Source organism: Athene cunicularia (assembly GCF_003259725.1).
Source record: "Athene cunicularia isolate RWA chromosome 13 unlocalized genomic scaffold, athCun1 chr13_part1, whole genome shotgun sequence".
NCBI lineage: Eukaryota > Metazoa > Chordata > Aves > Strigiformes > Strigidae > Athene > Athene cunicularia.
In genome coordinates, this window is record NW_020799117.1 from 17870350 (window position 1) to 17895401 (window position 25052).

The following is a 25052-nucleotide window of genomic DNA, read 5'->3' on the forward strand; positions in this document are numbered from 1 at the left end:
TTTTAATTGTTTCTATTGCTAGTGTTTGGACCTTTTGTTTCCTTCTGGAACCCTGATGTACAACCAGGTTTTTAAGCCTTATTAATGGTTTTGAAAAGTTGCACATTAATTCTTTGTGCAAAGTTTTATTTATGGATAAAGTAAGGATGATTATGCACCTTTAGGAAGTTGCTGAAGATTGATGCAATATCTTTGTAAAGCACTTTAAAAGCTTTACATGGTGTGTTACGTCTTGAATTGCAGATTACTGAACACTGTTTAAAGATAACTAACAAACTGAATGCTACCATATGCAGTATTAATTGCATATGCAAATACAGCAGGCTTCATTATAGGATTCACTGGCATTTACCATGAATTTTGTGACACATTTCTATAACAGCATGCTTTTATTTGAAATAAAATAAAATAAAGGAATCAAAAAATACTTTGGGGATATCTTTAGCAAATCTTTCCTTTACTTTGAAGTAGTCAATTAGCCACCATTCAAATTTTATATCAGACCGGCCATCCTGTACCAGAAAATGTTAGAAGTCAGTGCTTCTAGCTGAAAAGGAAGTTTGTGGCAAAACATTCTGTTCTGAAAGATGACATCAAACTGAAAAGGGTAGGATACATCACCAGCTGATTTTCTTTGCAATAGGAAAATAAAAAAAAAACTCCAAACAACACTTGCAGAGTTTATTTCCTGTGTTCGGGACCAAGAGATTGCCTGCAGCAGCAGCAGAGCAGAGATCTCAGTCGGTGGTGTCCTCGTTGACTCTGGAGATTAAAGGAAAAGGGGCCCTTGGGCTGGCACACGAGGAGCCTCAGGGCTCACTCTGGATGTTCAGCTCCTGGCAGAGGGCAGCATGGGAGCCTGCCCTCAGGGAGCACACCAGGCAAGGCACATGGGGTGTTTCAGGCAGTCATGTCTGTGTGGAGAGCTGAGGTACTGTCTTTGTGCGTGCGCCTGTTTCAAGAGCTGTTCTGCAGTGGTAGAGAAGAGCTTGCAGAGCTGTCTGCAGCATGAAAGACATAAGCAGAAGGAAAACCTCGGTCAAGACCTACAGGAACCAGAAACCAGAAGATCAATTAGCAGAGAGTCGACTAGAAATGTGAAAAGACTGAAAGGGTATTTGAGGAGGTGTGAAGGGAAATGAAGCGTGGCAGGAACTGGAAGTACCATGAGGTTCTGGGGATTGCAAGGCAAGGTGGCTAAATGATGCTGAAGGAAAAAATGAAGTGCCCTTGAGTTAAGCCAAGAAGGTTAATTCAAAAGTACATGTTTTGGTTGGAAACAGGATATTCTGGCACAGTATCTGGAGCAAGTGCTATGATGACAAATTTCTGCTGCAGAGAAAACCCTTCTAAATAGAGAAGGTCATACCAAAGAAGTACCAACCTCTCTCTTCTCTACTGGAATCTATTTGCAGTATTTGCAGAATTAACATGCTGGCCAAAAAGGGAAAATAATAAATGGTCTCTTTAAGTGTTTAAAAAACTTGTAATGGTTGCAGGTTTACAGTTTTGCTAATTTATGAGAAAGGCTGAGATGCGGGTTCAATGGCAGTTGGTGACAGCTCTTCACTTCGAATGTTTCCTATTAAGGCAATGCAGCACAATTATACAGAAGCAGAAGCAGTGTGTATGGTTTAGATCTGTATGTTACATCATTCTTACGGCTTTTTTTTGTTTGTTTACATTGAAAACTGAAAGTGTACTTTCTGCTTTGGGATTTTGGTTCTCCCAACTATATCAAGTTTAATTGCTTCTTCGAACCATGAGACAGTGCAGTATTCCAGAGCTAACATTCTTTGTAAATCCTGTCACTCGTTTATTCACTGAGAATTGATATATTTAGGTTTAGTGTATCAGAAATGAAACTAGGTAGCAACTCCATTTTGAAAAACCTTATGCCACTTATGCCTCTTAAAAGTGAAGAGCTATGTTTTCAGACAAAGACACTCTCTTTCAAGGTGGGTTATTTTTGGACTGTCTGTCTTGAGATACTTCAGACCTGTATTTCAGAGGCAGTGAGGGCACCCACCCCAAGACGCTTGTTGCTCTGAAAGCTGCACTGCAATGACGGGTTGTGATAGCAACGAGGCTTAGTTCCTGCAGCTTGGGGGGTGGCTGTATGGGTAACAAAGCTCTGAGTGTGAATCATTAGACACTGCTCATTATTTTGGGCTCGGTACTGACATGATCACAGCCAGTTTGGACAGCAGGCAAAACTTCTGGCTTCAGCTGCAAAAAGTGCAGCTGGGACTGGGGAGCAGGAAAGCCTACAAAACTCACAAAAGGGGTTGCCTGGCGTTAGGTGATTAGACCTGTGAGGGGGGGAGTGGAGGAGATAGATTGAGGATTTAAATGGCTAAGATCTAGCCAGTAGTTAAATTAAGGAGTGAAACTGGAGGCAATATCAAAGAATCAAGAAGAAGGAACCATCAGGTAGAAAGACCTGCTAGGGAAGAGTCTGGTCTGGGACCCAGAAGGCATCACTGTGCAGAGATCACAGGGAAAACCCACTGTAGTGCTAGGGCCTGAATAATAGGCCCTGAAACAAAGTTCACCTCTAGATGAACCTCACAACCAGATGTTATTCATTGTTAGCATCTGCTAAATAGTAAAATCTGTATTACTGTTAGTGTTTATTAATTAGTATCTGATCATTAACAAAATACGTATGCTCACGAGTGAAAGATGTAGCTTAGGCAAAATGTAAGCAGTAGTGAGGATGAAATGCTGTGAGAATGTGTCCAGCTTTCCTGGTTTAGCCTTGTTCAAGGCTGAGAACCCAAGGGTTTGGCCTTGTTAGAAATTCCCTTGGTTCTGCACCCCGAGCCCTGGACAGGCTTTGGGTGGAATCCAACAGGAGGGATGAAACCAGATGTTTCTGCTCGAAACAAAAGTGCAAGTTATTCTGGCTTGCTGGTTTTTGGTATATAAGGCTGCAACTTTGGATGCCTCACCTAACGGGTGGACACACCGTGTAGGATTTCCCACTTGCAGGGAAAGGTTCTCCAAATCCTCACTGCAACCAGGGCTGCCCAGTGACTGTGAGTCTGGGTGTTGGTAACGTACACAAGTAGTGATGCAGCTGTCTTAATCACTATTCTCCCTGTTGTGTAGTAATGATTAGGTGCATTGCCTTGCTTAACTGTATGTAGTAATAATTAAGTGTACTATTCTTTATTTTTCTTGCTGCTTATTTTCTGTATTACTTATTTATATCCTCTAATTATTAACAGTAAAATAAGCCCACTGTTTCCACTGTGGTTTAATTGGCCCCCTCGGTCAGCAGAACACCCACCTTGTGAGGCAACAGAAGGGAAAGCAGGGGACCTGCTGGAGTGGGCGTGGGGAAGCCTGTGGCACCCGGCAGTGAAAGGCTCCATAGGTACGAGACAAGGCAGTGGGGACTACGGTGCCCTCAGAAGAGTCTTTGGTTTCTGAACCTTGCGAATGAGAGCCTGTAGTATTTGTGTGAACATGTGCTGTGTGACACAATGCAAAAGTTGCATAAATTGTAAAACTAGGCTCTCAGAAAGTTAGAAAATACTATAATTAAATTGACTAGCAGAGCTTTAGCTTGGTGCCCTGAGCAAATACTTCATAAGCAAACCTATTCTTTCTTCCCCATGCAGTCCTGTTTCTTTTATTGCACAGCAAGATGTTGCATCCTTAATTTTCTATGACTTACAGAGAAAACGATGTATTTTAACCCTACCCATAATCAAAAGCATACAGGCTGCTTTTGTCTTGAGACTTTATCTCAGTTTCTGTTTTTTTATTACATCCTGATGCAGGCACATATCCTTAAAATTCTCAGCTGCAAGCAATTAAAAGCACAGTCTGATAAGGGAGAGCATCAGATAAATCGAAGAATGCAGGGCACACATATGTAATATGGCTTTCTTCTCAGATGCTATTGATTGTCAGAAATTACTGGTAACGAAATACAATGCTGCAGCTAAAGGTCTCTGATTTGTATCCAACTCAAATCATAAGAATTGCAAATTATTCTATTTAATGTGTTTGACAGTCTAAAGCTGAGTTTGTGCTTCATTTCCAATTTCGCTGCTAGATCATTAAGATTACACTAACATCTTTAACGGTGAAGAGCTTAATTAAATTAAAATATTCCCTCAAATGTAAGTTGCATGCAATTGATGAATTTTGTTTGTGTCTTTAGGAAGATGTTGTGCATAACATAATTAATTGGTCCCATGAAAGTCTTGAATTTTTTTCATTAAATATAATTTTGAACAAATTATTAACAAAAATTTTGCATCTCTTTTGAGCTTGCATATCATTTGCAATGATTTGACTGATGCAGTACATAAGCCAGTATAGGTTCTGTGCAGAAAGTGCTGAGGTAATTTGTCAGTTTTTATACATTATAGGTATACATTTTAGACATTCAGATAAGATTTAGCTGAGTTTTAAACTGACCTTAAGATGTCACAAAATGGGCACTCAACACTCAAGTTAGTTTCCAACTTCTGATGTGCTCTAATCAGGCTTGGTTACTAATGTAGGTTGGGACAAAAACCTTTCAATTCCATTGATGTTTTTGATTCTTCTGGATTGGACCTTCAGGGGGGCCTTCCTAAAGGTACTGTTTGATATAATGCTTTTTCCAACTAATTTTTATATAATTGTGGTGTAATGTTTGTCACCTTTGAAATTTTCTAAGTAAAATTTTCTAGTGCATATTACAAAAATTGTAGATGAGTGTCGTGTACTGGAGGCAGTATTTGTTGTGAGGTCTGGTTCTTTGACACTACTCCTAAGATAATCATAAGAAGTTTTTTTACCTTTTATGTAATTTCTTGGTCAAATGTTTCTCTTGGTCTCAGCTGTCCTTTAGGAAAAAAACAAACCAAACCAAACCAAACATAGCCAGACCAGTTCTACCTTTCTCTGTACAAAGTCAAAGAAAACATGTTGGTGCTTTGCTGTAAATAAGCTTTCACAACTATCTTGGTGCTGCTGCAAGGCCATTGACTAGCAAATAGCTGAGGTTCCCAGAATTATACATGTAGCTCTGACAGTCAAAAAACCCTACTTGCATTTGATACATATATAAAGTTGAAGAAACTGTTTCTACCTTACCAAAAGATACTTGTTCTCCTAAGATATTCATACAGTTTAAACATGTAGATTGAGAGATTCTAACAGATTTATTTAGAAGCCCATAAAGAGACTACAGTAGTTTCTTTACTAACTGAATGCCTCAGTTTCTTAAGATAGTCTCAAACAGTTCTAAATACATTACAAGATCTGACCTGTCATTCATAGATTTAATGTATGTTTTCAAAAAATATCAGCAAAGCCTAAACCAAACCCTTTATTGATGTGGCAGTAAACAGAGTGACTGTGAAAATATGCTTCAGGAGTTTCTGACCTTCCTGAGCATGCATGGCAGGAAAACACTGAAGTTGCAATGAGGAAACTGCAATTTATAGACCTCCATGATACCTCAGTCCTTAGAGAACTGTGCAGAAAATAAAAATAAATGAATGTCACTGATCTGATGTTATTGCACATCTGTCAGTGCTGCTCTGCCCACTGCTCCCACCTCAGTGCCCCCCGATCCTTGCTCTCTTGCTGACCCTCTCAGTGGAGCCAGGTTTGCCGTGCACAGTCCCATGCCTGAAGTGAAACCTGAATGTTAGTTGGAGAATCCCAATAGTTTTACAAATCTAGATAGTACCATGCAAATAGATTTCGACTGGAAAATTTAATAGATGGCTTTTGAAAATACCAAAGCATTTCACAATGACTTTTAAAGAATGATTTGGAAATTATGTTTCTCTTAAATACTTAAAGTACAGGGTTTTTAAAATTACAAAAAAATGCAAACAAAAACCCCACAAACCACTTCTTTTTGACTCAAGCCAAGGGTATTAGGTTAATCCCTAGCTAACTCAAAAGTTTTAAATTTCAGCTATTAAATGAAAAATCTGTTACCTGCTTAATCCTGATAGTCTCTGCCTGGTTAGTTTAGTCACGCCTCTCATAGCTTTGCTCTCTCAGAGGTGAACACATTTTCTGGTGTTTTCAAGGTCTAATAAATTTGGTGTAAATGGACTGTATTCCCTCATACAGCGGTGGTGGGGTGGGGCTGGGTGGAGGACGTGGCCTGTTGCGGTGTTACGTTCTGTCTGAGCACTTTGGTTTTCCCACACACATAACTGCCTATCTTTTTTTCCTGTGAGCCAAGATCAAATCGTTGAGAAATGGGTATTTAACAGTGAGCTCGTTTGTGTCCTGAGTGAAGATGTACAGCTGCTGACCACACAGACATTCATCATGCTGTTGCCAGCTTGAGGGAGCAAGCAGAGCAAAGAGGGCTCATGCTGGAAGAGACCGCATGGCATCTTTCCAGACAGGAACATTTCTGTTTATTGAACCACTGTTTGTCATAAAAATAGTTTGAAGTGCCATTCTCCGCCTTTGCTTGCAGCCTTTGCCATCATACCTACATTTTACATCTTTCCTAGATCCTATTTAGGGTAGCAGCAGAGACTGCCCTGACCTTTCCAGTGTTCTGCAGCATGACAGGCATTTCCTGCTCTCCCCAATTTACAGTCCTGGCAACGTTTGCGTAAGAAAGATGAGCCAACTAATTAAAAGACGAATTTTTAAAAGGTTAAGGTGAAGCCTGCTGTCTGGGCTGAGGTGGTACATTTCCAGTTGCTGATTCGTGAGAAAGATTTGAACAAGACCAGGAGGCACGCCTGATGTCTCCTGATCGGGAAGAACCTGGAAAGGCAAATGCTTGTCTACAGGGATTATTTTGGATTGTTTTGAGAGTCCTGTGACAGGAGATAAAGCCTAACAGCAGTATCCAAACGGGTGTCCGCAACATCAGGAACACAAATGTGTTTTCTTTTCATTGCTGTGGTGAAACTGGGCCAGTAATATGAAACACTATCTGTTAGTGGAAATACATTGTTGTTATGAATATATAATATATGTAAGGACCTTTTCTCTTCTTTGGTTGTTTGGGTTTTTTTTTTTTTAATTCACTAGCCATGAGAAGAATGAAACACAGCGCTTCCTCTTCACCAAACATTGCTGACTTTCTCTGATGGTGGTGGCTTGGCCTCGGCCAGCTGCCCACCCAGCTGCTCTCCCACTCCCTCTCCTGGTGCTACAGGACTGTTTCTCACATATTCTTCCTCACTCCTGGCTCCCAGGCAGCTTTTTGTTCTTTCTTAAATCTGCTTTCCCAGAGGTGCCGGCAGCTTCGCTGAGGGGCTCAGCGGTGCCAGGCCCTGGGGCCTCAGCAGAACCAGCCGGGGACCAGCTGGGTCGGGCAACGGGCAGCTCCGGCCTCCCCTCACAGAGGCCCCTGCAGGCCTCTGCCAGCGCTCGGCACCAACACTGCTAAGTGTTTTAGTCTCCTACTTAATTCAGAAAGGATTTCTGCTTTATGTCTTGGGCAGAATTCAGTCTATGGTGGCTGAAACAGGAAGGGTGGGAGAGGGAAATCAAATGGCCCCACTCAGGGAGGAACTGTGACGAGCCCCGCCCGGGACCAACCTGGGGACAGATGGGTCGGAGGGCTCCTGGAGAGCCAGAAGGTCCCACCTGAAGAAACCTGTGACAATACAGTGAAGAAAAGCTTTGATCTAGAAGAATGTAAGTTGAAGAAGTTTTCAGTTGTTCCCGGGTAGGAATGGCTTTTCTTAGTTTAAAGATAATATAAAGAATTTGTATGTCAGTGCTCATCATAAACATCACACAGAATAACATGAGATATTGAAACTCATGAGATAATACTGGAAAGAAAATTCAACTTCACTTATTCCAAATGAATTCCCAGAATTCCTGATCAAAAACGTGTGCTGCTGACTTTCTCAAAATCATGGTACTTTTAAACATGTCTTAGTTTTTAACCAAAGGAGATTTGCTTGGAAAATGTATAATGGGATATCCATTGTATTATAATTATTTCTACGAGAGTAATTTATGATTCCATGGGAACAAAATCACCAAACCACATTTGTGTCTTTAACTTGAGAAAGGATGTGAGCATTGAGAGCTTCTGAGGTGATGGGATTCAGCATGTAGGGAAAAGCCTAACACTAATTTATAAAACAAATAAACATGAGGTCAGTATGGGATTCCACAGCAAGCTACCTGGCTTTCTCTCATTATCAATCCACTTTAAAGGGAAATACTTGCTCTTCTAACAACATAAACTTATGCCATTCAAGATTTTTGCTTTTTGAAAAATATGGTACAGACAATATAATTCCATTCCATTGTTCCTTATCTGTGTAGATTAGTCCTGATTTGGGGAAGTATACATCACCAGCATAGACCTGTAAAATCCAAGGGACCCACTTAGTTAAAACATATACTTTATTGTTTTCTCAGTGAAAGCCTGGCTTTCACCCAGGTACCTTAGGCTCAAATTTTCTTCAATAGTATGAATAAAACATCTGTTGTTTGCAATGATGATTTGCTGCAAGTTCTGGTGCCTGTCATCCTTTCTAATAGTAAATTACTCATTACGCCAAGAATTAATTCAAACAAAGAAGTAGTTCTTACAGTAAAATTGATTCCAACTACTCATCTTGCCAATGATCTGTAATACATGCAGTATTGGTTACAAAATCTGATCCTAAGTGAAGAAAAAAGTCTAAAAACTTGGATTTTAGACTTGATGTTTGTTTAGTCATGCATAAAATTTGTGTAACATAAACATAAAAGATGGGATTATGAAAGCAGACAAGGAAATTCAGCCATGTCAATCCCATGTATTTTAATGAGTTGGTAACTAAACCCTAACTCATGTTGGCTTGGCAGGCTTTAATATCTGTGTGTAGAGTTCTCAGAGGATTTGGTAGTCACTGCTATAAGCACTGTAAATTAATACTTGTTGGAAATTTGCCCCTTAGCTGGATTTAATGCAAGACTTCAGCCATTTGGCTGAATTATTTTTTTTTTTAGGTTTGTGAGGCTTGTTTTCCTTTGGTGCTATAGTGAGTACTTTGAAAACTGCAGTATTGCTTGTAAGACCAGTGGGGGAATGAATCAGTTACATGCCTGTATTATCATTGCCTTTTAGTTGGAGATGGGGAGGCTCATCCTGAAATTTGAAGAAGAAATGGTCAATGTTGGACATGCTCCAACACCCCATCTGGGAACTGTATAGTACTGCAATGCTCTTCCCTCCTGCTCTGGTTTCCATGCCCAGGGTGTCTGGTAACAGTTTCATGGTTTGGCCCAGTAATATTCCTTGGACATTTCAGAAGCAGAAGAATTTATTATTTGTGAATTGCTGTACTACTATTATTATTTTTTTTTAGATAAAAGTATTTAAGAAATCATCTTCATAAATTAATGTTGTCCAGTACCCGAAGAAACAAGCAGTTTTAGGCAACCTAATGCAAGTATTTGTAACGCAGAGAACACACAGATGCCTCTTTTTGGATCCAAGTTTTCTAACAGCCTAATTTGTAAATGAGCTTTCTGTGTATTCACACACTCCTAGTAATTTGGCTCGCAGACCTAAGGAAATGCAGTCATCAAGCTGTGAATAGTTTCCCACACTTTCATGCTTCATTTCCAGGGAGAGAATCATGTCTGAGTGACTTAAGGGGAAAGAGCTGCTGAGGCATATAAATACATCTATAATAAACAGTGCTTCTTAGAAACCTGTGTCTTGGTGAGGTTTTGCTGTGAGCACTAGTGGTTTCTGCAGAAAGCAAATCTAAATGGGACACACAAAGGTCTACAGATAGGAGCAGAGCCTCTTGTGTGGAGTGAAGGTTACACATGAGCAGAGGTACGGTAAGTGTGTGTGCTTCCCTAATGTGATCAAATATACAAATGCTAATCTGACTTTCTGTCTGGGGCATTTGCAAATGCCATACAAAAATGTCTGAAAGTATGTGATCTGTGTGCAGTTGGATGGGTAGATTCAGCTGCTGTTTAATAATTGCAGCTTTGGTAGCTGTGGATCTATTAATTATAATAATAAATTGATGTGTCATTATCTGCTATCATAATCCATTAACACTATGTTGTCTTCTTGCCTCTGATGTCTGTATGTCTGAGATTACTTTGTTTCAGGGCTGAACTGTGATAGAGAGGAAAGCTTTGCACTGGACTTGAAAGGAGTTGGTGAATTCAGCTGTGGAATTGGTGTTGAATTTTTTCTGTTGAAATATTTATGCAGCAGAATGGTCAAACTAATTCATAAATTTGACACCTTTAAATAACTAGTTTTAGCCAAAAATAAACTGTTGAAGTGATATATACACAACATATTTCATTTTAACTTATTTTAGAAGTTAAGGTAGTTCGCAGAATAGTAAGAGTTGAGTCTAGGCAGGTGCTAAGGGAACCACGAGCTAGATTTGTGGAGCCTGAGGAAGAAACTCCTCTCCCAAGAGGCTGTAGCACTGTTCTGGTTTAGGGGTGGAATTCCATCTTTATGAAGTGAGATTTGCATGTGTGTTCCCGTTTTCCAGGAGAACATCTCTCATCCCAAGAAGTATTCTGGTCCAGATCTCTTCCAGCATCTTTGGTTGGGGTTAATCATATAATAGAGATGGCTTTAATTTTTCACAAGGTTGGAGAGCAGCCCTGTGTCTGTTGGCAAAGAGCACTCCAAGGATAACTTGTGTTTAAAAACCTGAGGCACGGGAAAGCAGTATAAACTTGGTTTTCTGTGTTCTTGATGAACGATAGGATTTCTCATCCCCAAACTCTGCAGCTGGATTCCAGGAAAGGCTTCATGTCAGTGAATGCCCCTCAGAGGGAAGTGCCCAATATACCCTGTGCTACAGGACCAGTCCTCTTTGTCTTTCTCCGCACCGGCCGGCTGCGTACGCAGAGTGTAGCCATTCAGAAGCTCCTCAGAGGAGCCTGTCTCCTCATGCAGTGAAGAGGTTGGTCCATGCTTCAGCTGGGAGTTCCTCTGAGTACCAGTTTACTAAAATTTAAGCAGTGCTTAAGTGTTTAATCCTGCTCCTTGCCATCACTAAACTGATACTTAAAAATGCTTTGCATTGGGATTTTGCTGCCATTTGAGCTATTTTGCATGAAAGCCTGTGATTACAGAATGATAATGTTTTGACACAGTGATAAAAGCTGGGAAATTCACTATTGGCAGTGGTGTTTCACTCTCTCTTGCCTTTACTGCATGACAGCTTTAGTGTAGGCAATAATTGAGTAGAAATGACAATAGCGATTAACTTATAACCTTCTGCTTCGGTACACATTTTAGCATTCATTCAAGGAAAAATGTCCATTAAGAAAGTAAATATTTGTGAGTGAACTGTGATAATCATACAGCTTGGAAAATACGCTGTGAATATCAACATAAATATAAATAGGACTATGATTTTCTATTTCCATTACAGGTTTTGCCATAAAAATTATTAAACCCTTCTCTTTTCTTTCGTAGTTTCATGCCTTCACTGTTACAGTAATTAGGCAGAAAACTGAAGTTTAGATAATATTCTTTATGCAATTACTATCAATTGGTTAAATAGGCCATTTTGGCATTGATTTTTTCCCCAAGAAGACATTAAGGTTTTTGCCCACGGTTCATTACAGTTTGTGATTAGCTAGTTGCGAAAAGAAATGGAAAATGCTGATTTATGTTTAATGAATGACAGCTTCCTATTTCTGGTTGCTCCATATCTGTGGTTTAAAGCCTTGTTTATTTATTAATAAGTAGAATTTCTCTGCATCTTTGATCGTTGATGCTATCACACAGAATACTGAATATTTAAAAGTGGTTTCCAGTTAATCTCTAGCACATGTGCTGTATCACAAGTCAAGGCATCACCTTACAAGAACTGTGATCAGTGATTACGTGTATAAGATGCTCACTTTCCAATTTGGAGTGAATGTACTGTTGATGAGAGCAATAGGTTTAACACTGATTTGAATTGATCAAGTGTCATGATACGCTATGAAACATCCTCCTAAAATAGCTGCTGAATTATCCATGTTAAGAGCTGTTAATATCCATGTTAAAAATTATCCATGTGAATAGCTAGGCCTGAAAAGGGATATCCCAGTTTTCTGAAATCCTGAACCCTTCACAGATTTTCTGGATTTTAGTACTCCTGAAATTAAAGTTATTTCATTAAAAAACTAATTTTGACCTACAATTAGGAAAAAAAAAAAACAAACCAAACCAAACAGAAAACCAAACAACCCCAACCTTTAACACCAGACAGCACCAGCTCCTTCTAGTTTATTGGTGGTTTCTGAGGATCTGCTTAATATGAAAACTGCTCCTGGAGGTGTTGGTTTCACATGGCACTTTCTACTGGTTCAGGCACAGCAGGTGAGTTTTAAGAGGAATCTCTGTGAGAACAAGACAGCGATTGTGACCTTCATAAAGCTTTCCTTCTCTATACTTATTTGTGCTGAAGAAAGCTTTTGATTCAAAGGAGCTTGTTTTGCCCTTTGATGTGGCATGAGCCATGCTGAAACAGAAGGGTGCTGTGTGTGCGCATCGGTGGGGCTCTGGGGTCAGGCAGGCCAGCGCCTGCTGCCTGAGAGAGAGCGAAAGGCAGGGGCAGAGCCCCTTGTCTCCCGGAGCAGGCTTGTAGGGACAGTGGCGGGATGGAGAAGGGGCATTAGGGACACCTGCACTGAGCGCTTGCTCCCCAGCTGCCCCAAGGCTGGGCTCTCGTCACCTCCAGCTGCTGCAGGCAGATCCTTGCTGAGGTGAAGACTCCTTTGCCAGTGAGCAGAGGTCCTGTAACTCAGCCCATCTGTTTGCAGTTTATTTGCAGCTGTTCCATTAAATCTGTGATATACATTGCAGGTTAATAAATGCCTGTGTGAGTGTGGTCTGGGGGTATGTGTGGTGGGGTATGAGTGTGGTCTCTGCTAAATGTTAGAGCTACATTTACTGATCCAATGTCAGTCTTCTTGCTGAGATTCATTTGTTATACAACCTTTCTACTTGAAAAAAAAAGTGTTTGTGTGAAACATGGCCCCTGGTTAGGAGTTGGCTCTTGCTGCTGGATGAGCACCTGAGCTGAGTGCTAATGCAGGGAAGATGGGATGCCAGGCAAGAAAAGAGAGGGCTCAAAAGGGTAAGTGCGATGTCTACCCCCCCTAGCACCACTGAATGGCTTGGAGGAGTGTTCAGATGTAGTAGAGCTGTTTCAGGTATGTTTGCCTTATTTATTCTCAAGTAAGACCATTTAGTTAGTAGTCTATTCTCCAGATGTCTACAAGCTAAAGGTATTAATGTGTGAGTTTCAAAACTTATTTTTTAGTACTTTGAGTGCTTCTGAAACCTTTTTTGTATATTTCTTTTTCTTTGCTAGGTTATTATAAATGAACTTGCTAATTGTTTTAGCTTAGCAAAAATTTGGGTTTGTGTGCCAGGGAGCTTGTGTAGCTGCACAGGTGGATCAGGCTTGCAGAGAGCAGGTGTGCTGTGAAGCTGAACTGTGTTGCTTGATTCCTTGCTAGACTTCAGTTTGGCACAAAATCCTGGTAGACTGTGGATGTTACTTCAGAATAAAGATTGATTATTTAAGGCTGTGGAGTTGTTTTAGACTTGCATGTTTTAAATACAGCTCTTTTGAATCAAACTGCTCTCAGTTCTGAAGGGAACCAAGAGGGCTTTAGTTCAGCTAAGGATACACACACCTTGAGTTTGCTTGACAAGTTGGCAACGTACCCTCTTCAGGGTCTAATAGCCATGTGATGTACTTGCTCAAAGGCGGCTATCTATTTGTTTATCTGATTAGGAATGCCTTTGGTTTTAACATGGACAAAGAACAACTTTCTTGACATAAGCATAATATTGCTACATTCTAAAAGTTTAACAATTGGACCAGTCTTTTTCATTGTTCAGATCTACCTTTATTCATCAGCAACATCTGGCCACTGGTAAAGTGACATGTGGCAGCTCTTTCACAGTTGGTTTAGGACACAAAATTAAAAAAAATCTGGATCTTCCAGAGAAGTGTTATAGGAGTGTGAACAGCCAGAAAGTAATTATATGTTTGGAATGCCATCAGGATACTTTCTGACTGTGGAAAAAACTAGTGGTTTTGAGAGTGAGAAGTTGAGATACCCAAGTTTTCTGCTAGGATAGAAGAGAAATTTTAATTTTTCTGCTCAGTTAATGGTGCAATTCAGGGGACAGGAGTGTGAAGACAGCGGATGAGAAGGGAAGAAAGAGGACTGTACTTTCTGGCAGTGTTTGTTAATGTATCTGTGAGTCCCACTTAAATACTGGCTGGAATTGAATGCCTTAAAAGCAGGATTTAATCACATTCACAGTGTGAGATGGAGGAGTGTCTGCACTTGCAAGGAAAAATGTTTTTGGTTTTCTGTAGCACTGGCCTAGTGAGAATTGGATGCATTGCCTACCTCTGAGTCTGCATCAGCAACTCATTTGTCAAAGAGCAAGGGAGAAAGTGAGTAATGCAAGTTTATGGAGTATGTTTTCTTCTCAGTGTGCTATTAGCATTAATGGGAAATGCACTCAGAGTGAAGAGAATATGCCCCCTTGTGTGCTTAATGATCGAGCTCCCAGGTCACTGCTAAATCTCACACACTTTATGTGGTACTCTATGCAATGTTTTTACATTGTAATTTAAAAAGGGGTAAATTATATTGCTGACCTTAGTTAATTGCTATCAGTGAAGCAATATCTTAGCCAAGAGCAGACTGCATCAAAATGATCTGAGATCAATCTTTCACTTTCTAAAAACAGAGCTACAGAGCATTCCTCGTGTTATTAAAAATGCAGTCACTCAGGATGCAGTATTTAGAACGATAATATTTAGTTAGATCAGAAACTAGCTCTGGTAACACCTGGTTTTTACTGAAGGCATAATACTTGGTCATTGCTGTGGGTTTTTAGCAGGAGCAGTATATGAACTCTTCTGGAATTGTCTTTTCTGTACCAAGTGAGGCACTTGTGTAAATGAAATAAGGAAAGCAGAAGTGAGGGGAGTGAGCATAGAAATTATATGGTGGTGCATACGTAGTGGTAGGGTTTGTTTTTTTTTAATTTGAGAAAGCTGTAGGCCTTCAATGTATGTTAGTCCTTTCCGGATCTCATTGGAGTATCACGGTGCCTAAAACTAAAGCACAGGTTTGTTACTGGGAATGAACACAGAAAGGGGATCCTTCCCCTCTCACTTCCACTGTGAGCCCTGTTAATTCATGTTTAGGGCGATGACATCATCGCCATATTACACTTAGATTTGGTGACTCCAGAAGGCATTTTGGGAGAGAGCCTTTGCACCAGCTTTCCTAAGTTGGGTTTGGTTTTTTGTGTGTTTATTTTTAGCAAAGAGGGCCTCGTTCACTTGCAGAGATGTGACAGAGCTGCTGGGAGCCTGTGCATGGACGCAGGGCTGTAGCTTGCAGGTGATCTGTTGCTCCAGGACCTGGTTCTGCTTACTGCAGTGGATAAGATAGGGGCAGTGGAAATCAACCCAAGTTGTGATTCTCAGCTTGCAAGCCAGAGGGGCTGGTTAGCTGCTCTCTGGAGAAGAGTGTCAGGCCCTGCTGCCAGTTCTGGAGGACACCAGAGTTGTTTCTATTTCATTACACTAGTTGAGGCAGTGCCCTATTCCAGTGTTTGTGAGGGAAGATAAAGGAGACCTGTAGTGTGGTGGCATGTAGTTACAAGGTGGCCGGAGGTGACTGATGCCTACAGGGCAGCATGTGTTGTTAGAAGCCAGCTCATCCTGTTCAAACTCCACTGAGTAACCTTTGAGGAAGGTGAAATGTGTTTGCAGGTCTGTGAAGATTTCCAAGCTTTGTCCTGTTCCTGAAGGCACTGTTTTCTGGGGCTGCATGTACAAGCAGAGAGTATGTTGTTAACACACAGGATAGTTTACTCTTCTGCTCCTGGGGCACAAAGCCAAACCTCTACATTAAAAACACAGCCACATTTGCATCCTTCTCAGGCAGTGTGCAAGGGTCTCGGCCTCTGTTCCCAACCCTCATGAGTACTGAATGGCTTTGCTATCATAATGCAGTGGACCCAAAATGATTCAGTAATGATTAACAGTAAACACTGAGATGAACGTTGTTGAGGTTTGTTTTTTCTAAAAGTGATAATTGCTTTTTATGCAAGTACTGTCTCTTTTTGTCCCTCTGAGCACAGAGGAAGGACCTTGCTGTTGTAGCCCCCAACAGGCCAGGGCTGCTTGGTGGGAGAGCTGTCGGAGCCTGGGACTTGGGTGCGGTGGGTACATGCAGGTGTGTCAGCATGTTTGCGCCATATGGCATGGGGCTTTGTCAGCACAGGCAGTAATCACTCATCTGTGATGTACAATAGGCTCATCTTGGTTACGCACATCCTGTGGTCTTGATCCAGTTGTTGGAGACTTCTTTTAATCATGGGTGGGATCTGGAGAGTCTTTCCAAACACCCAGAACATGAATCCTTGAATATCCCCGACCCACCATGCTGTGGAGCGGGACACTGAAGCTGAGCCAGATGAATTAGAGGTTTTTACACCAAGTGACTTTATAGGAGCTGCCCTTCCCTGAAGCACAGAAGGAGATCTGTTCTGTACCGCCACCACCAGCTCCCATGGTTCTGCCATCTGGAAAGAGAAGGGAGCCATTTAAGAAAAAAATTATGAGTGTGTGTGTGTAAGCTCTCAAATTAACATTTGTTAAACCACTGCTGAATCATGACAAATGTTACTGAAATTTTAAAAGGAAATTTGGTTCTACTTCACTTACACCAACTGTTAAAATGGTACATGCCTAAATGTATGTGTTTATCCTTCCTTCCTCTGCTTTCTTTTGCTTCAAGTTTTTCTAAAAGATTGTTGCTTTCAAATAATCGAACATCAATATTTTCGTCCAGACAAAGTTTGAGTAAATTTTTCACTTTGCACTGCCTGTATCTATCAGAATTACTGGCTGAGACAAGCTTAACCTATTGCAATTCATACTCTCATAAATCTCTCCCTTAGATTTCCTGTATACTTTGATTTACTTTAGTTGCTATTGGATGAGCTACAGGAAAACAAGCTTGTAAATGGGAGAAGGTCTGGCCTAGCCTTGCTGTGATTTGCATATCTTACTTTAATCAAAACTTTTGATAAATTTCTAAGATGTTCAAGTATGATAGAGCTTTCCACCCTAAACTCTTAAATCATCTTTGTACAACCTCTGTTCTGAAATAAGCCTTATACCGTATTCATGTGGACTGAGAGTGCAAATGGTTCCTCAGTACTGCTAACAGACCCTCCTTCAGTGTTTGGCCCTGGCCAGACAATGGAGACTGTCACCTTGTGTCACTAGAAAATCAGGACTAAATCAGAGGTTCATGTTCACAAATCTCTATGGGGTTGCAGGTATGTTAAAATATGCTGTGTTTGCAGCAGAAGTAATATAATGCTGTAGAACACATGTATTCTGAATAAACTGGATGACATAGTTTGAAACTTTATCGTGAGATTCTACATCTGGCCTAAAAACTTATTCTGTAAACTTCTGGGCATTTCGGCTTTTATCAGAAAAATGATAACTGAATACCCAGAAAGTTGCTAATTAGAATCATTTTTAGCTACCTTGCTTCCACTGAATAGAATGTTAATAAGCTAGTTCCTGTCAATCTGTCACATATATAAAATTGCCTAATTGCTTGCATTGTATGCTGCAGAGATCACGTTTTCAACCTGCAAATGAACCTTGATTGTGATTTTTCTCCTGCTGAAAATAGTATGAATGGTGCTTACAGTAGCTAATGGGGCAGTGGAGGAGCTCTGCTCCAGGAGGGGACCTGGAGGGGGTCACTCATTATCGCCCTTGGGGACTGAGCTGAAGAAATCCCCTAGAAAAGCTGAAGGTGGCCCATCCCCACTTTCCCTCCCTGCCATGGTTGGCATGTCACCTGTGAGGAGAAAAACAGTATCCTTGAGGGAGAGAAAGGTTCATCAGGAAGAGCAGGGGTTATGGAGAGCCTTATGAAAGAGCTGCTGCACAGGGCTGACGCTGGCTTGGCCAAAGCTGTGATGAGTTTGGAGCATGTCCCAGTGACACTGTTAGTGAAAGGGTGGGCATGGGTTACAGGGACCGTGTGGGCTGGCTCTAGTAGCCGTGAGCACAGTTAGTGCTGGGCTGCAGTACAGCCGGTGCCGGCACTTACTCCAAGGCAGAGCCCTAGTGCAGAGCAGCCCTCGGAGGGCAAATCCACTCCCCGCTTTCAGAGCATTTAAATCTGCGTTGTTGTAGTTGCTTCTTACAGGAAGCATGGCATGAGCTTTCATCGTTTTGAATTTGCTTTCAAGTAGGTCTCTGCTCAACAGATTAAAAGAATTCCTGAGGAAACGTTAGCATACAGACAGAGGCTTCAGGCTGTAACGTTGTACAGGGAGGTGTAAAGGGTGATAAAGGAAACGACCTACCATGATAAAATGCAGTCCACAGGAATAAATGTTGTCAGTTAAAATCTCCTCTCTGAAGTGGCAGGAGAGGAGTAGAGATTTTGTAGAGACAGAGGAGAGGTGAGGACTGAAACTCAGCAAATGGGGATTGAATTTGTTCTTTGTAACTTCTTTTTCTGAAAGACTGATGTTTTCTTGGTTATGAAGATTTCCTTGTGTGTTGTTGGAGGGAAGGGGGAATAAATATTATTAAAAGGTCAAGGAACTTCATAAATACACACATGTGTGTCTGTAGATTGTATAATGTGTAAAATGGCAGTATGCTTATAACGGGTAGAAATATTGTGTAATGGTACGTGAATAATACAATGTAGAGACTTATTGTATGGATGAAAACAGAAGAGGTGTGTGATCTCAGTGTCCATGTGGTATGCTAAAAAGGATGTATATTTTTTTAAAAAAATGAGAGGTTTAGCTAAATAAGAGCACTTAAAATTGAGATGGACCCCAAATGTACTCAAGTTCATTAGTTCTGGTAGACAGAATATTCACTTTTGCTGGCCTAGGACATGAGAGAAAATGTTCATTTGCCTTTGCATAGGACGTCAATGCCCTAAAGAAAATAGTGTTATTTTTGGAGCTGAGAGGTTTTTAACTTGTAGTGCAGAAATAACCTGTGTCCTAGCTTAGTTTCATGAGCCCTTGCCCAGAAGCATGACAGAATGGACCTATGTGTTTTCTTCCTTGATTCTGCTCAAAGGCCAGCTTAAGTCTTTGGGCCTGCAGTGGGTGTAGGTCAAGCCTGGGTTTGGCTTGTGTCCTGAACGCTGTTCAGATGGGAACAATCCCAATGCAGGGCTGGAGGGTTACCAGCCCAGCAGCAGATGGGGCAAGAGCTGGGGACTACCAGGACAGCATTGCCTCTGGAGGAGGTATTGAAAAGAAATGAGATTTCTCCTCTTCAGCACTTATTTAAAAGCCTAACTTTTGTTGTAGTTATCTTTTAAAATACTGGAAAGAAACCAGTATTTTAGCAGTGTCTGTTGTTATCCAGGAATGTGATGAAATGCCATTCTCAAGAAAAATGTGATTTTTATCTCTGTTATTTAAGACTCTTGTAGCATCTGAATGCTTTTTTAAAAAAACATAGGCTAATAGTCATGGCATTTACTAGCAGAAGTGCTCAGGATTTATTAATCCCACGCCCCCTATTCAAAATTTATATATGTTTTGGGTTTGTTGCTTGTTTCATTAAGAATTTGTTCTAGAGTCACATTTTACATGTTTTAATAGAGAAACTAGCTATTTTATTCACTCAGCAAGGTGCTTCAGTTATTAGAGCCCCTGGCAAGTTTAAACAGGGATAGATGAGAGTGCTTGCCACTTCTTGTCTTCAGTGTGCCTCAGCATCATTAACCAATTATTCATGGTTTATTCTGTGAATATCCAGATGGATCTCTGAGTTGTTTGTATTAAATTATACTTACAAGATCATGCAAATTGAAAAGAACTGCATTATTTCATTCATAAGGAAATTAATGATTTCTTAATTAACTGTTTAATTGAAACAAAGAATCTAGATGTTGCAGAGAACGGCTGATTGCAAAAACTCTCCTTAATGCATCGTTTTTACAAAAAAATGGCTTGTACCAGGGATAGGAAGCAGAGCTGCAGAAGCCGCTCTATAAATCAGCAGACTACTCTGAGCAACAATACTGAAGGTCTGTTTGTTCTGTTCACAAAGAATATAGCAGGGATTTAAAGGCAGAGGAGCAAAAAGAACTGAGTTCTAAACTTAGTTTCATGGTCTACCCTTATGAAAGTAAACAATACTTTGTTTAGAAAAAAACCTGTGTGATAAAAACAAATCTCTTAATCCCTCAGAAAACCACTGCTTTTGTAAAATTAGCTAGGTATTGTGCAAGACTGAGAAATTCAAGGAGAATAAGAGAAAGTCCTTACTCTGTTTCTGAGTCTACTTAAAATCTTTCATTGTCTCTCAGAATATCCGGTCCTTTATTACATTTCCTAAAAGGCAGAGTTGTAATATGCTTTATAGTCTCTGCCTTACAGTGAGCCATTTAACTTTTTTAAACCACAGCTGAAACAGTAATACAGCTGATAGATGCATTTCCAGAAAGAAAAGGGAGTCTTAATTAACAATGGTCAAACTGATCTGATTAATTTAGATTAAAATAGCAGTGAAGATGGAATTACTTGGATTCTTACTGGGTTTTACAGCTTAAATGTCTGCTGCTTGGATCAGGGAAATAACTCTGGCATTCTGCTTTCCTCCCTGTGCAATGCACTGAAACAGTTAAAAGGAAATTGTACACCTTCAGCCCAACAGTCTGGAGGTTCTGAAGATAAGAAGTGCTTCTCAGCATGAATGAACTGTGAAATGTATTTGAGAATAAAGCTTTTGATGAGAACTTACATCAAAAAACACCCAAACTTCCATTTTAAAATGTATCACACTGTTTATTCTTGCAGAGAAGTAAGTCTTATCTTTTAAATTTCAGACTGTTGTACTGAACAGATTTTTTTAAAGATATTTTAATGGTGATTGGTATTTGAACCCTCCTCCACAACTGTGTGTGTGTGGAAAATCCTCTATTTTTGGGTTTTCCTTGTTCAGGTATCCTCTGAATGTTTTAGGCCAAATGCCCTATCAGAATTATGCAAGGATTTGGCTCTTGGGTGGTTAGTCTGAGCAAAATAAGGAAAGCTTCCCTGCAAATGGCATTGCAAACATTGCAGCAGAGTAATCTCCAAGCAAACATTTCTTGGTTACTCAGTGTGATAAATTATCCTGAACATCCAGAGATAACAGTAGAATCACTTTTCTTGCCAAGATGCGTACTACACAAACACTGTAGGTAGACAAGCTTGCTGCTGCCTAGATGTGTTTGCAAGCAGAGTTCCTGAAAAGTACTTGTTCTAGTAAGTGTATAAAATGAGTGAAATTCTGATATGGTATAAGCAAATTAACCAGAAAAAGTTTCCTTGAAGCACTTGCTTTGTGTTCTTTCATGTCAGTTTTAGCATTTAAAGAGACTGATAAAGTTCAACTGACATCAGGAGCACAAAATGTAAGGTGTCAGTCAGGGTCTAACTTTCACAAGCACTAGTGCCATTTCACTAAAGTAGAAAATGAAGTAATTCAGCTTTCACAAACATACAGTAGAACTTTTTTGAATATACTGTGGTCCATACGCATTTTCAGGAATCCTTTAAAAATAAACATTTTCTGGATTATGTTTTGCATCTATGTGTGTGCAAAAGAAGAATCTATGCTGGACCATTCATCATTACGCTTCTTGGGAGTGATCAAAGGGTAGATGCCAACATCCCCTCACAACTTGCACTGAAGACTTATCTTCCTTCCTGCACTAAAGGTCTATCAAGCGGATTACAGATTTATTCCAGCTCTAGAGTAGCCAGAAAAATGGAGGTACCGGAAGGGGAAGTCTTTTGCAGGGCCTGATCCCATGCTGTCTGTCTATCACTGTTTTTCAAATCTTACCGTGTCCATAACACACCATCTATACATTCCAGCCTGCTTTGATTAAAAATTATAATTCTCTAATTAACATAAAACTCCTGTGGCAACCAACTTAAGACAGAGCTGTTTATCTGTGCTGGTGTTAAGAGGAACAGAGTGCAGTGATTACCTTCATTATATCTGGTATAGCTGGGTAGAAAAAATGTGGATGAACTTTGTGAACTCAATCTCATCTGTCCCTCACTTCATTGCTGGGGAACAGCACGCAGCCGGTACGAGCTGGCTGGGTGCAGGCTGCTCCCCAGGCTCTCTGGCCTGGGAACCCCTGCCTAGGAAATGGCTGAGCTGGCTTACAGCTGCTGATGCTCACAGCTGCTGCTGTCGCTGTTCAAAAGTTTCTGCAGGTCCGGTGCACAGTGCCTGGAAGATGAGTAACAAACACCTTGACCTACTCTTACCATGCTCTTCTGAAGGAAGTGCTCAGCAGAACCGTACAGCTCTCCAGGTGCATCCTGGTGTGCAGGTGTCAGTGTGCCACCCGCCGTATCCCAGCGCTAACACTGCACGCAGCCCCACTGCCTGCACAGCTCCAGGCTGCAAAGCAGCCACTAATGCTAGGAGTGCTGTGCTGTAAATAAGAACTTGTGTGATAGATGTGCAGGAAATGTTTTCAAGGTGGTGATTTCCTAGTGCTGACAGAGTTGGAAGGGATTAGGATGGCTGTCAGGGAGTGAAATGTTGATCTGCTCTCAAAATTCTGCTGAACAGGTAGATGTCATTGAAAAGAGATTTATGTGTTTCTGGGGGTGGGGTAGAAGGGAAGAAGAAGGGGAAACAGATGGGTATTTTGCATGTGGGTTTGCTTTTCTTATCTGTGAAGGAACAAGTAGTCTGCCTAAGCAGCCTCTGCTTTTAATTTCTGCGGCCCTGGCATGAGGGGCAGGTGGGAGGAGAGGAGGGGGAGCAGCCAGCTTGGGAAGCCAGGCTTGCTGCTGCTTCCACCCAGAGCGATGGTATGGGTGCAGGTAGGGTCAGTCCTTACCTGCTGTGGTTGTACCTCACTGCCAGCTTGTTCCCTTGAGCCCCACTGGCAATGGAGGCAGCAGCCCCCAGTTGTCTGCTTCTGTGGGTGTGCTGGGTTTGGCTGGGCTAGAGTTAATTTTCTTCACAGTAGCTAGTATGGGGCTGTGGTTTGGATTTGTGCTGAGAACAGTGTTGGTGTAACACAGGGATGCTTTAGTTGCTGCTGAGCAGCACTTACACAGAGTCGAGGCCCTCCCTGCCTCTCACCCCAGCCCACCCGCGAGCAGGCTGGGGGGCACAGGGAGCTGGGAGGGGACACAGCCGGGACAGCTGACCCCAACTGGAGTGTCCCAGACCATACGGTGTTGTGCCCAGCGTGTAAAGCTGGGAGGGAGGTTGATGGGGAGGAGGGGCTGCTGCTTGGGGACTAGCTGGGGTCGGTTGGTGATGAGCAATTGTTTTCATTTGCATCACTTGCCTTTCTTGGGTTTTATTTCTCTTTGTTATTTTCCTTTTCATTACAGTTTTTTTTCTATTATTATTTTAATTCAATTATTATACACTTTTTGTCTCAACCTGTGGGTTTTGTCACATCTACCCTTCCAATTCTCTCCCATCCCACGGCAGGGGTGAAGTGAGTGATCACCTGTGTGGGGCTTAGTTACTAGCTGGAGTTAAACTACGCCAGTGGGTAACTGCCAGCTTGACTGATTCCTAACTTAACATTTTTACTTTGTGGAGTACCTCTCGAAGTATACTTAGGATGCAGGGAATGCTGCACCTATTATTTTCTAGTATGGCTTGTGGTTGAGCTTGTTATGTATTGTACGGGATGAGAATAGCTAATCATAATTGTGATCTTCACATGGTGGAAAGACTTCACTCTGGAATATCAGTTCAGTTGATTACTGTCTACTGAATGCCATTTCTAAGGGTTGTGTTGAATGTGCGTGCACAGAGCCTGGCTCAGCAGTTTTTAAATATTAGTTGATGGTCATGCAGTGGGTGGTCCCTGAGAATTGCTGTTTTCCTGTTGGTACAGCAATTGATGAAAACCCCTCCTGTGATGTAGCCATGTAGTATCAGAAAGGCTGTGAAGGGAAACACACTCTGAGTTTTCAGTGAATGAAGAGGGGAAGGAGAGTGACCAAATCCCATATGTGTTCTGTGCAGCCATGGTGGGGAGGGTTTCAGTGACCTAACTGCTGTCTTAAAATCTGTCCTATCTACCAATTTAGTGAATATGGAATTCTTTTATGAAGGGGCTGCATCTTGAATGAAGGTAGTGAAAGCCTCTCCCCCGTGTAATATAACACTGCTTAGATACAGCAGATATATAAATCTCATGATGGGCTCTGCAGAGCAGGGCCGGCACAGGCAGCGGCCATGGGTGGAGATGCAGCACAGACACGCTGTTGTGCCCACTGTGAGGGCAGAGAAAAGGCCTTTAATCTCTAGAGCTTTCACTTCTGTTTTCTCTTGGCAGTTCACATGCCTTCTCTTTTCTGTCAAAAGATGCAAGTTCCTTTCTTCAATGTATGTTTTGCACAAACTTGATCAGAAGTCAAATAGTGTCTTGTTCTGTTCGTAGCAATGGATGGAAACATTCTGAAATCTCAATTCAGCTGTTGCCAGAAATACTGAGCAACCTAATAATTTAAACTCTCTTATTTCAGAGCCATCAAATAATTCAGTATTCAAATTAATCATAGACCTCAGGAAAATTAATGATACAATTCTGCATGAAATAAATCGTAGTTTCTGTTCAACTGAGCCTGCTCGTTTCTAGTGTATTCCGATTCAGCAAATCTTTAATATGCAATCAGACTGCTTGGTAATACATATTTATTTTCCTTCTGTGGGAAGAGATAGCTCAGCAACCTGATACTGGGATGCAGGATTTCCATCTTCAGATCCTTTTGTTCAAGGATATGTTAGGCTGTTTCTATCTCACAGTTGTTGGATACCAGTTCTGTTCCAAAAAGACATGGAGTAGAGGCTAACTCCTAAAGCTACACTGTGGGATGACTGCAGCTTTCCTTTAGGTTTGGGGGAAGTGCACAGTAGCCTACATTTGAATAGTTGGAACTAAGAGCCTCTCTCATTGTGGATTTCAGAATCTTTCTGAAGATTAAAGATGAAATTAGAGACCTTGTGTTCCTTTTAAAA

The 25052-nt window shown here is 41.2% G+C and overlaps 1 protein-coding gene across 11 annotated transcripts in view; it reads left to right on the top strand.

Moving 5' to 3' along the window:
• The window catches only part of KCNIP1 (potassium voltage-gated channel interacting protein 1), a 449680-nt gene that overhangs the window by 339529 nt on the left and 85099 nt on the right, over window positions 1-25052 (top strand). The window contains exon 1 of one of the 11 annotated variants that reach the window (XM_026858236.1): window positions 9684-9790. The exons of 8 other annotated variants lie outside the window; for them this stretch is intronic. In XM_026858236.1, coding sequence (XP_026714037.1) covers window positions 9781-9790 — 10 coding nt within the window. In that variant the 5' untranslated portion in view covers window positions 9684-9780. Of the gene's footprint in view, window positions 1-9683; window positions 9796-14390; window positions 14412-25052 lie in introns of those variants that run through there. 2 more of the 11 variants (XM_026858242.1, XM_026858243.1) reach the window with 2 other exon arrangements.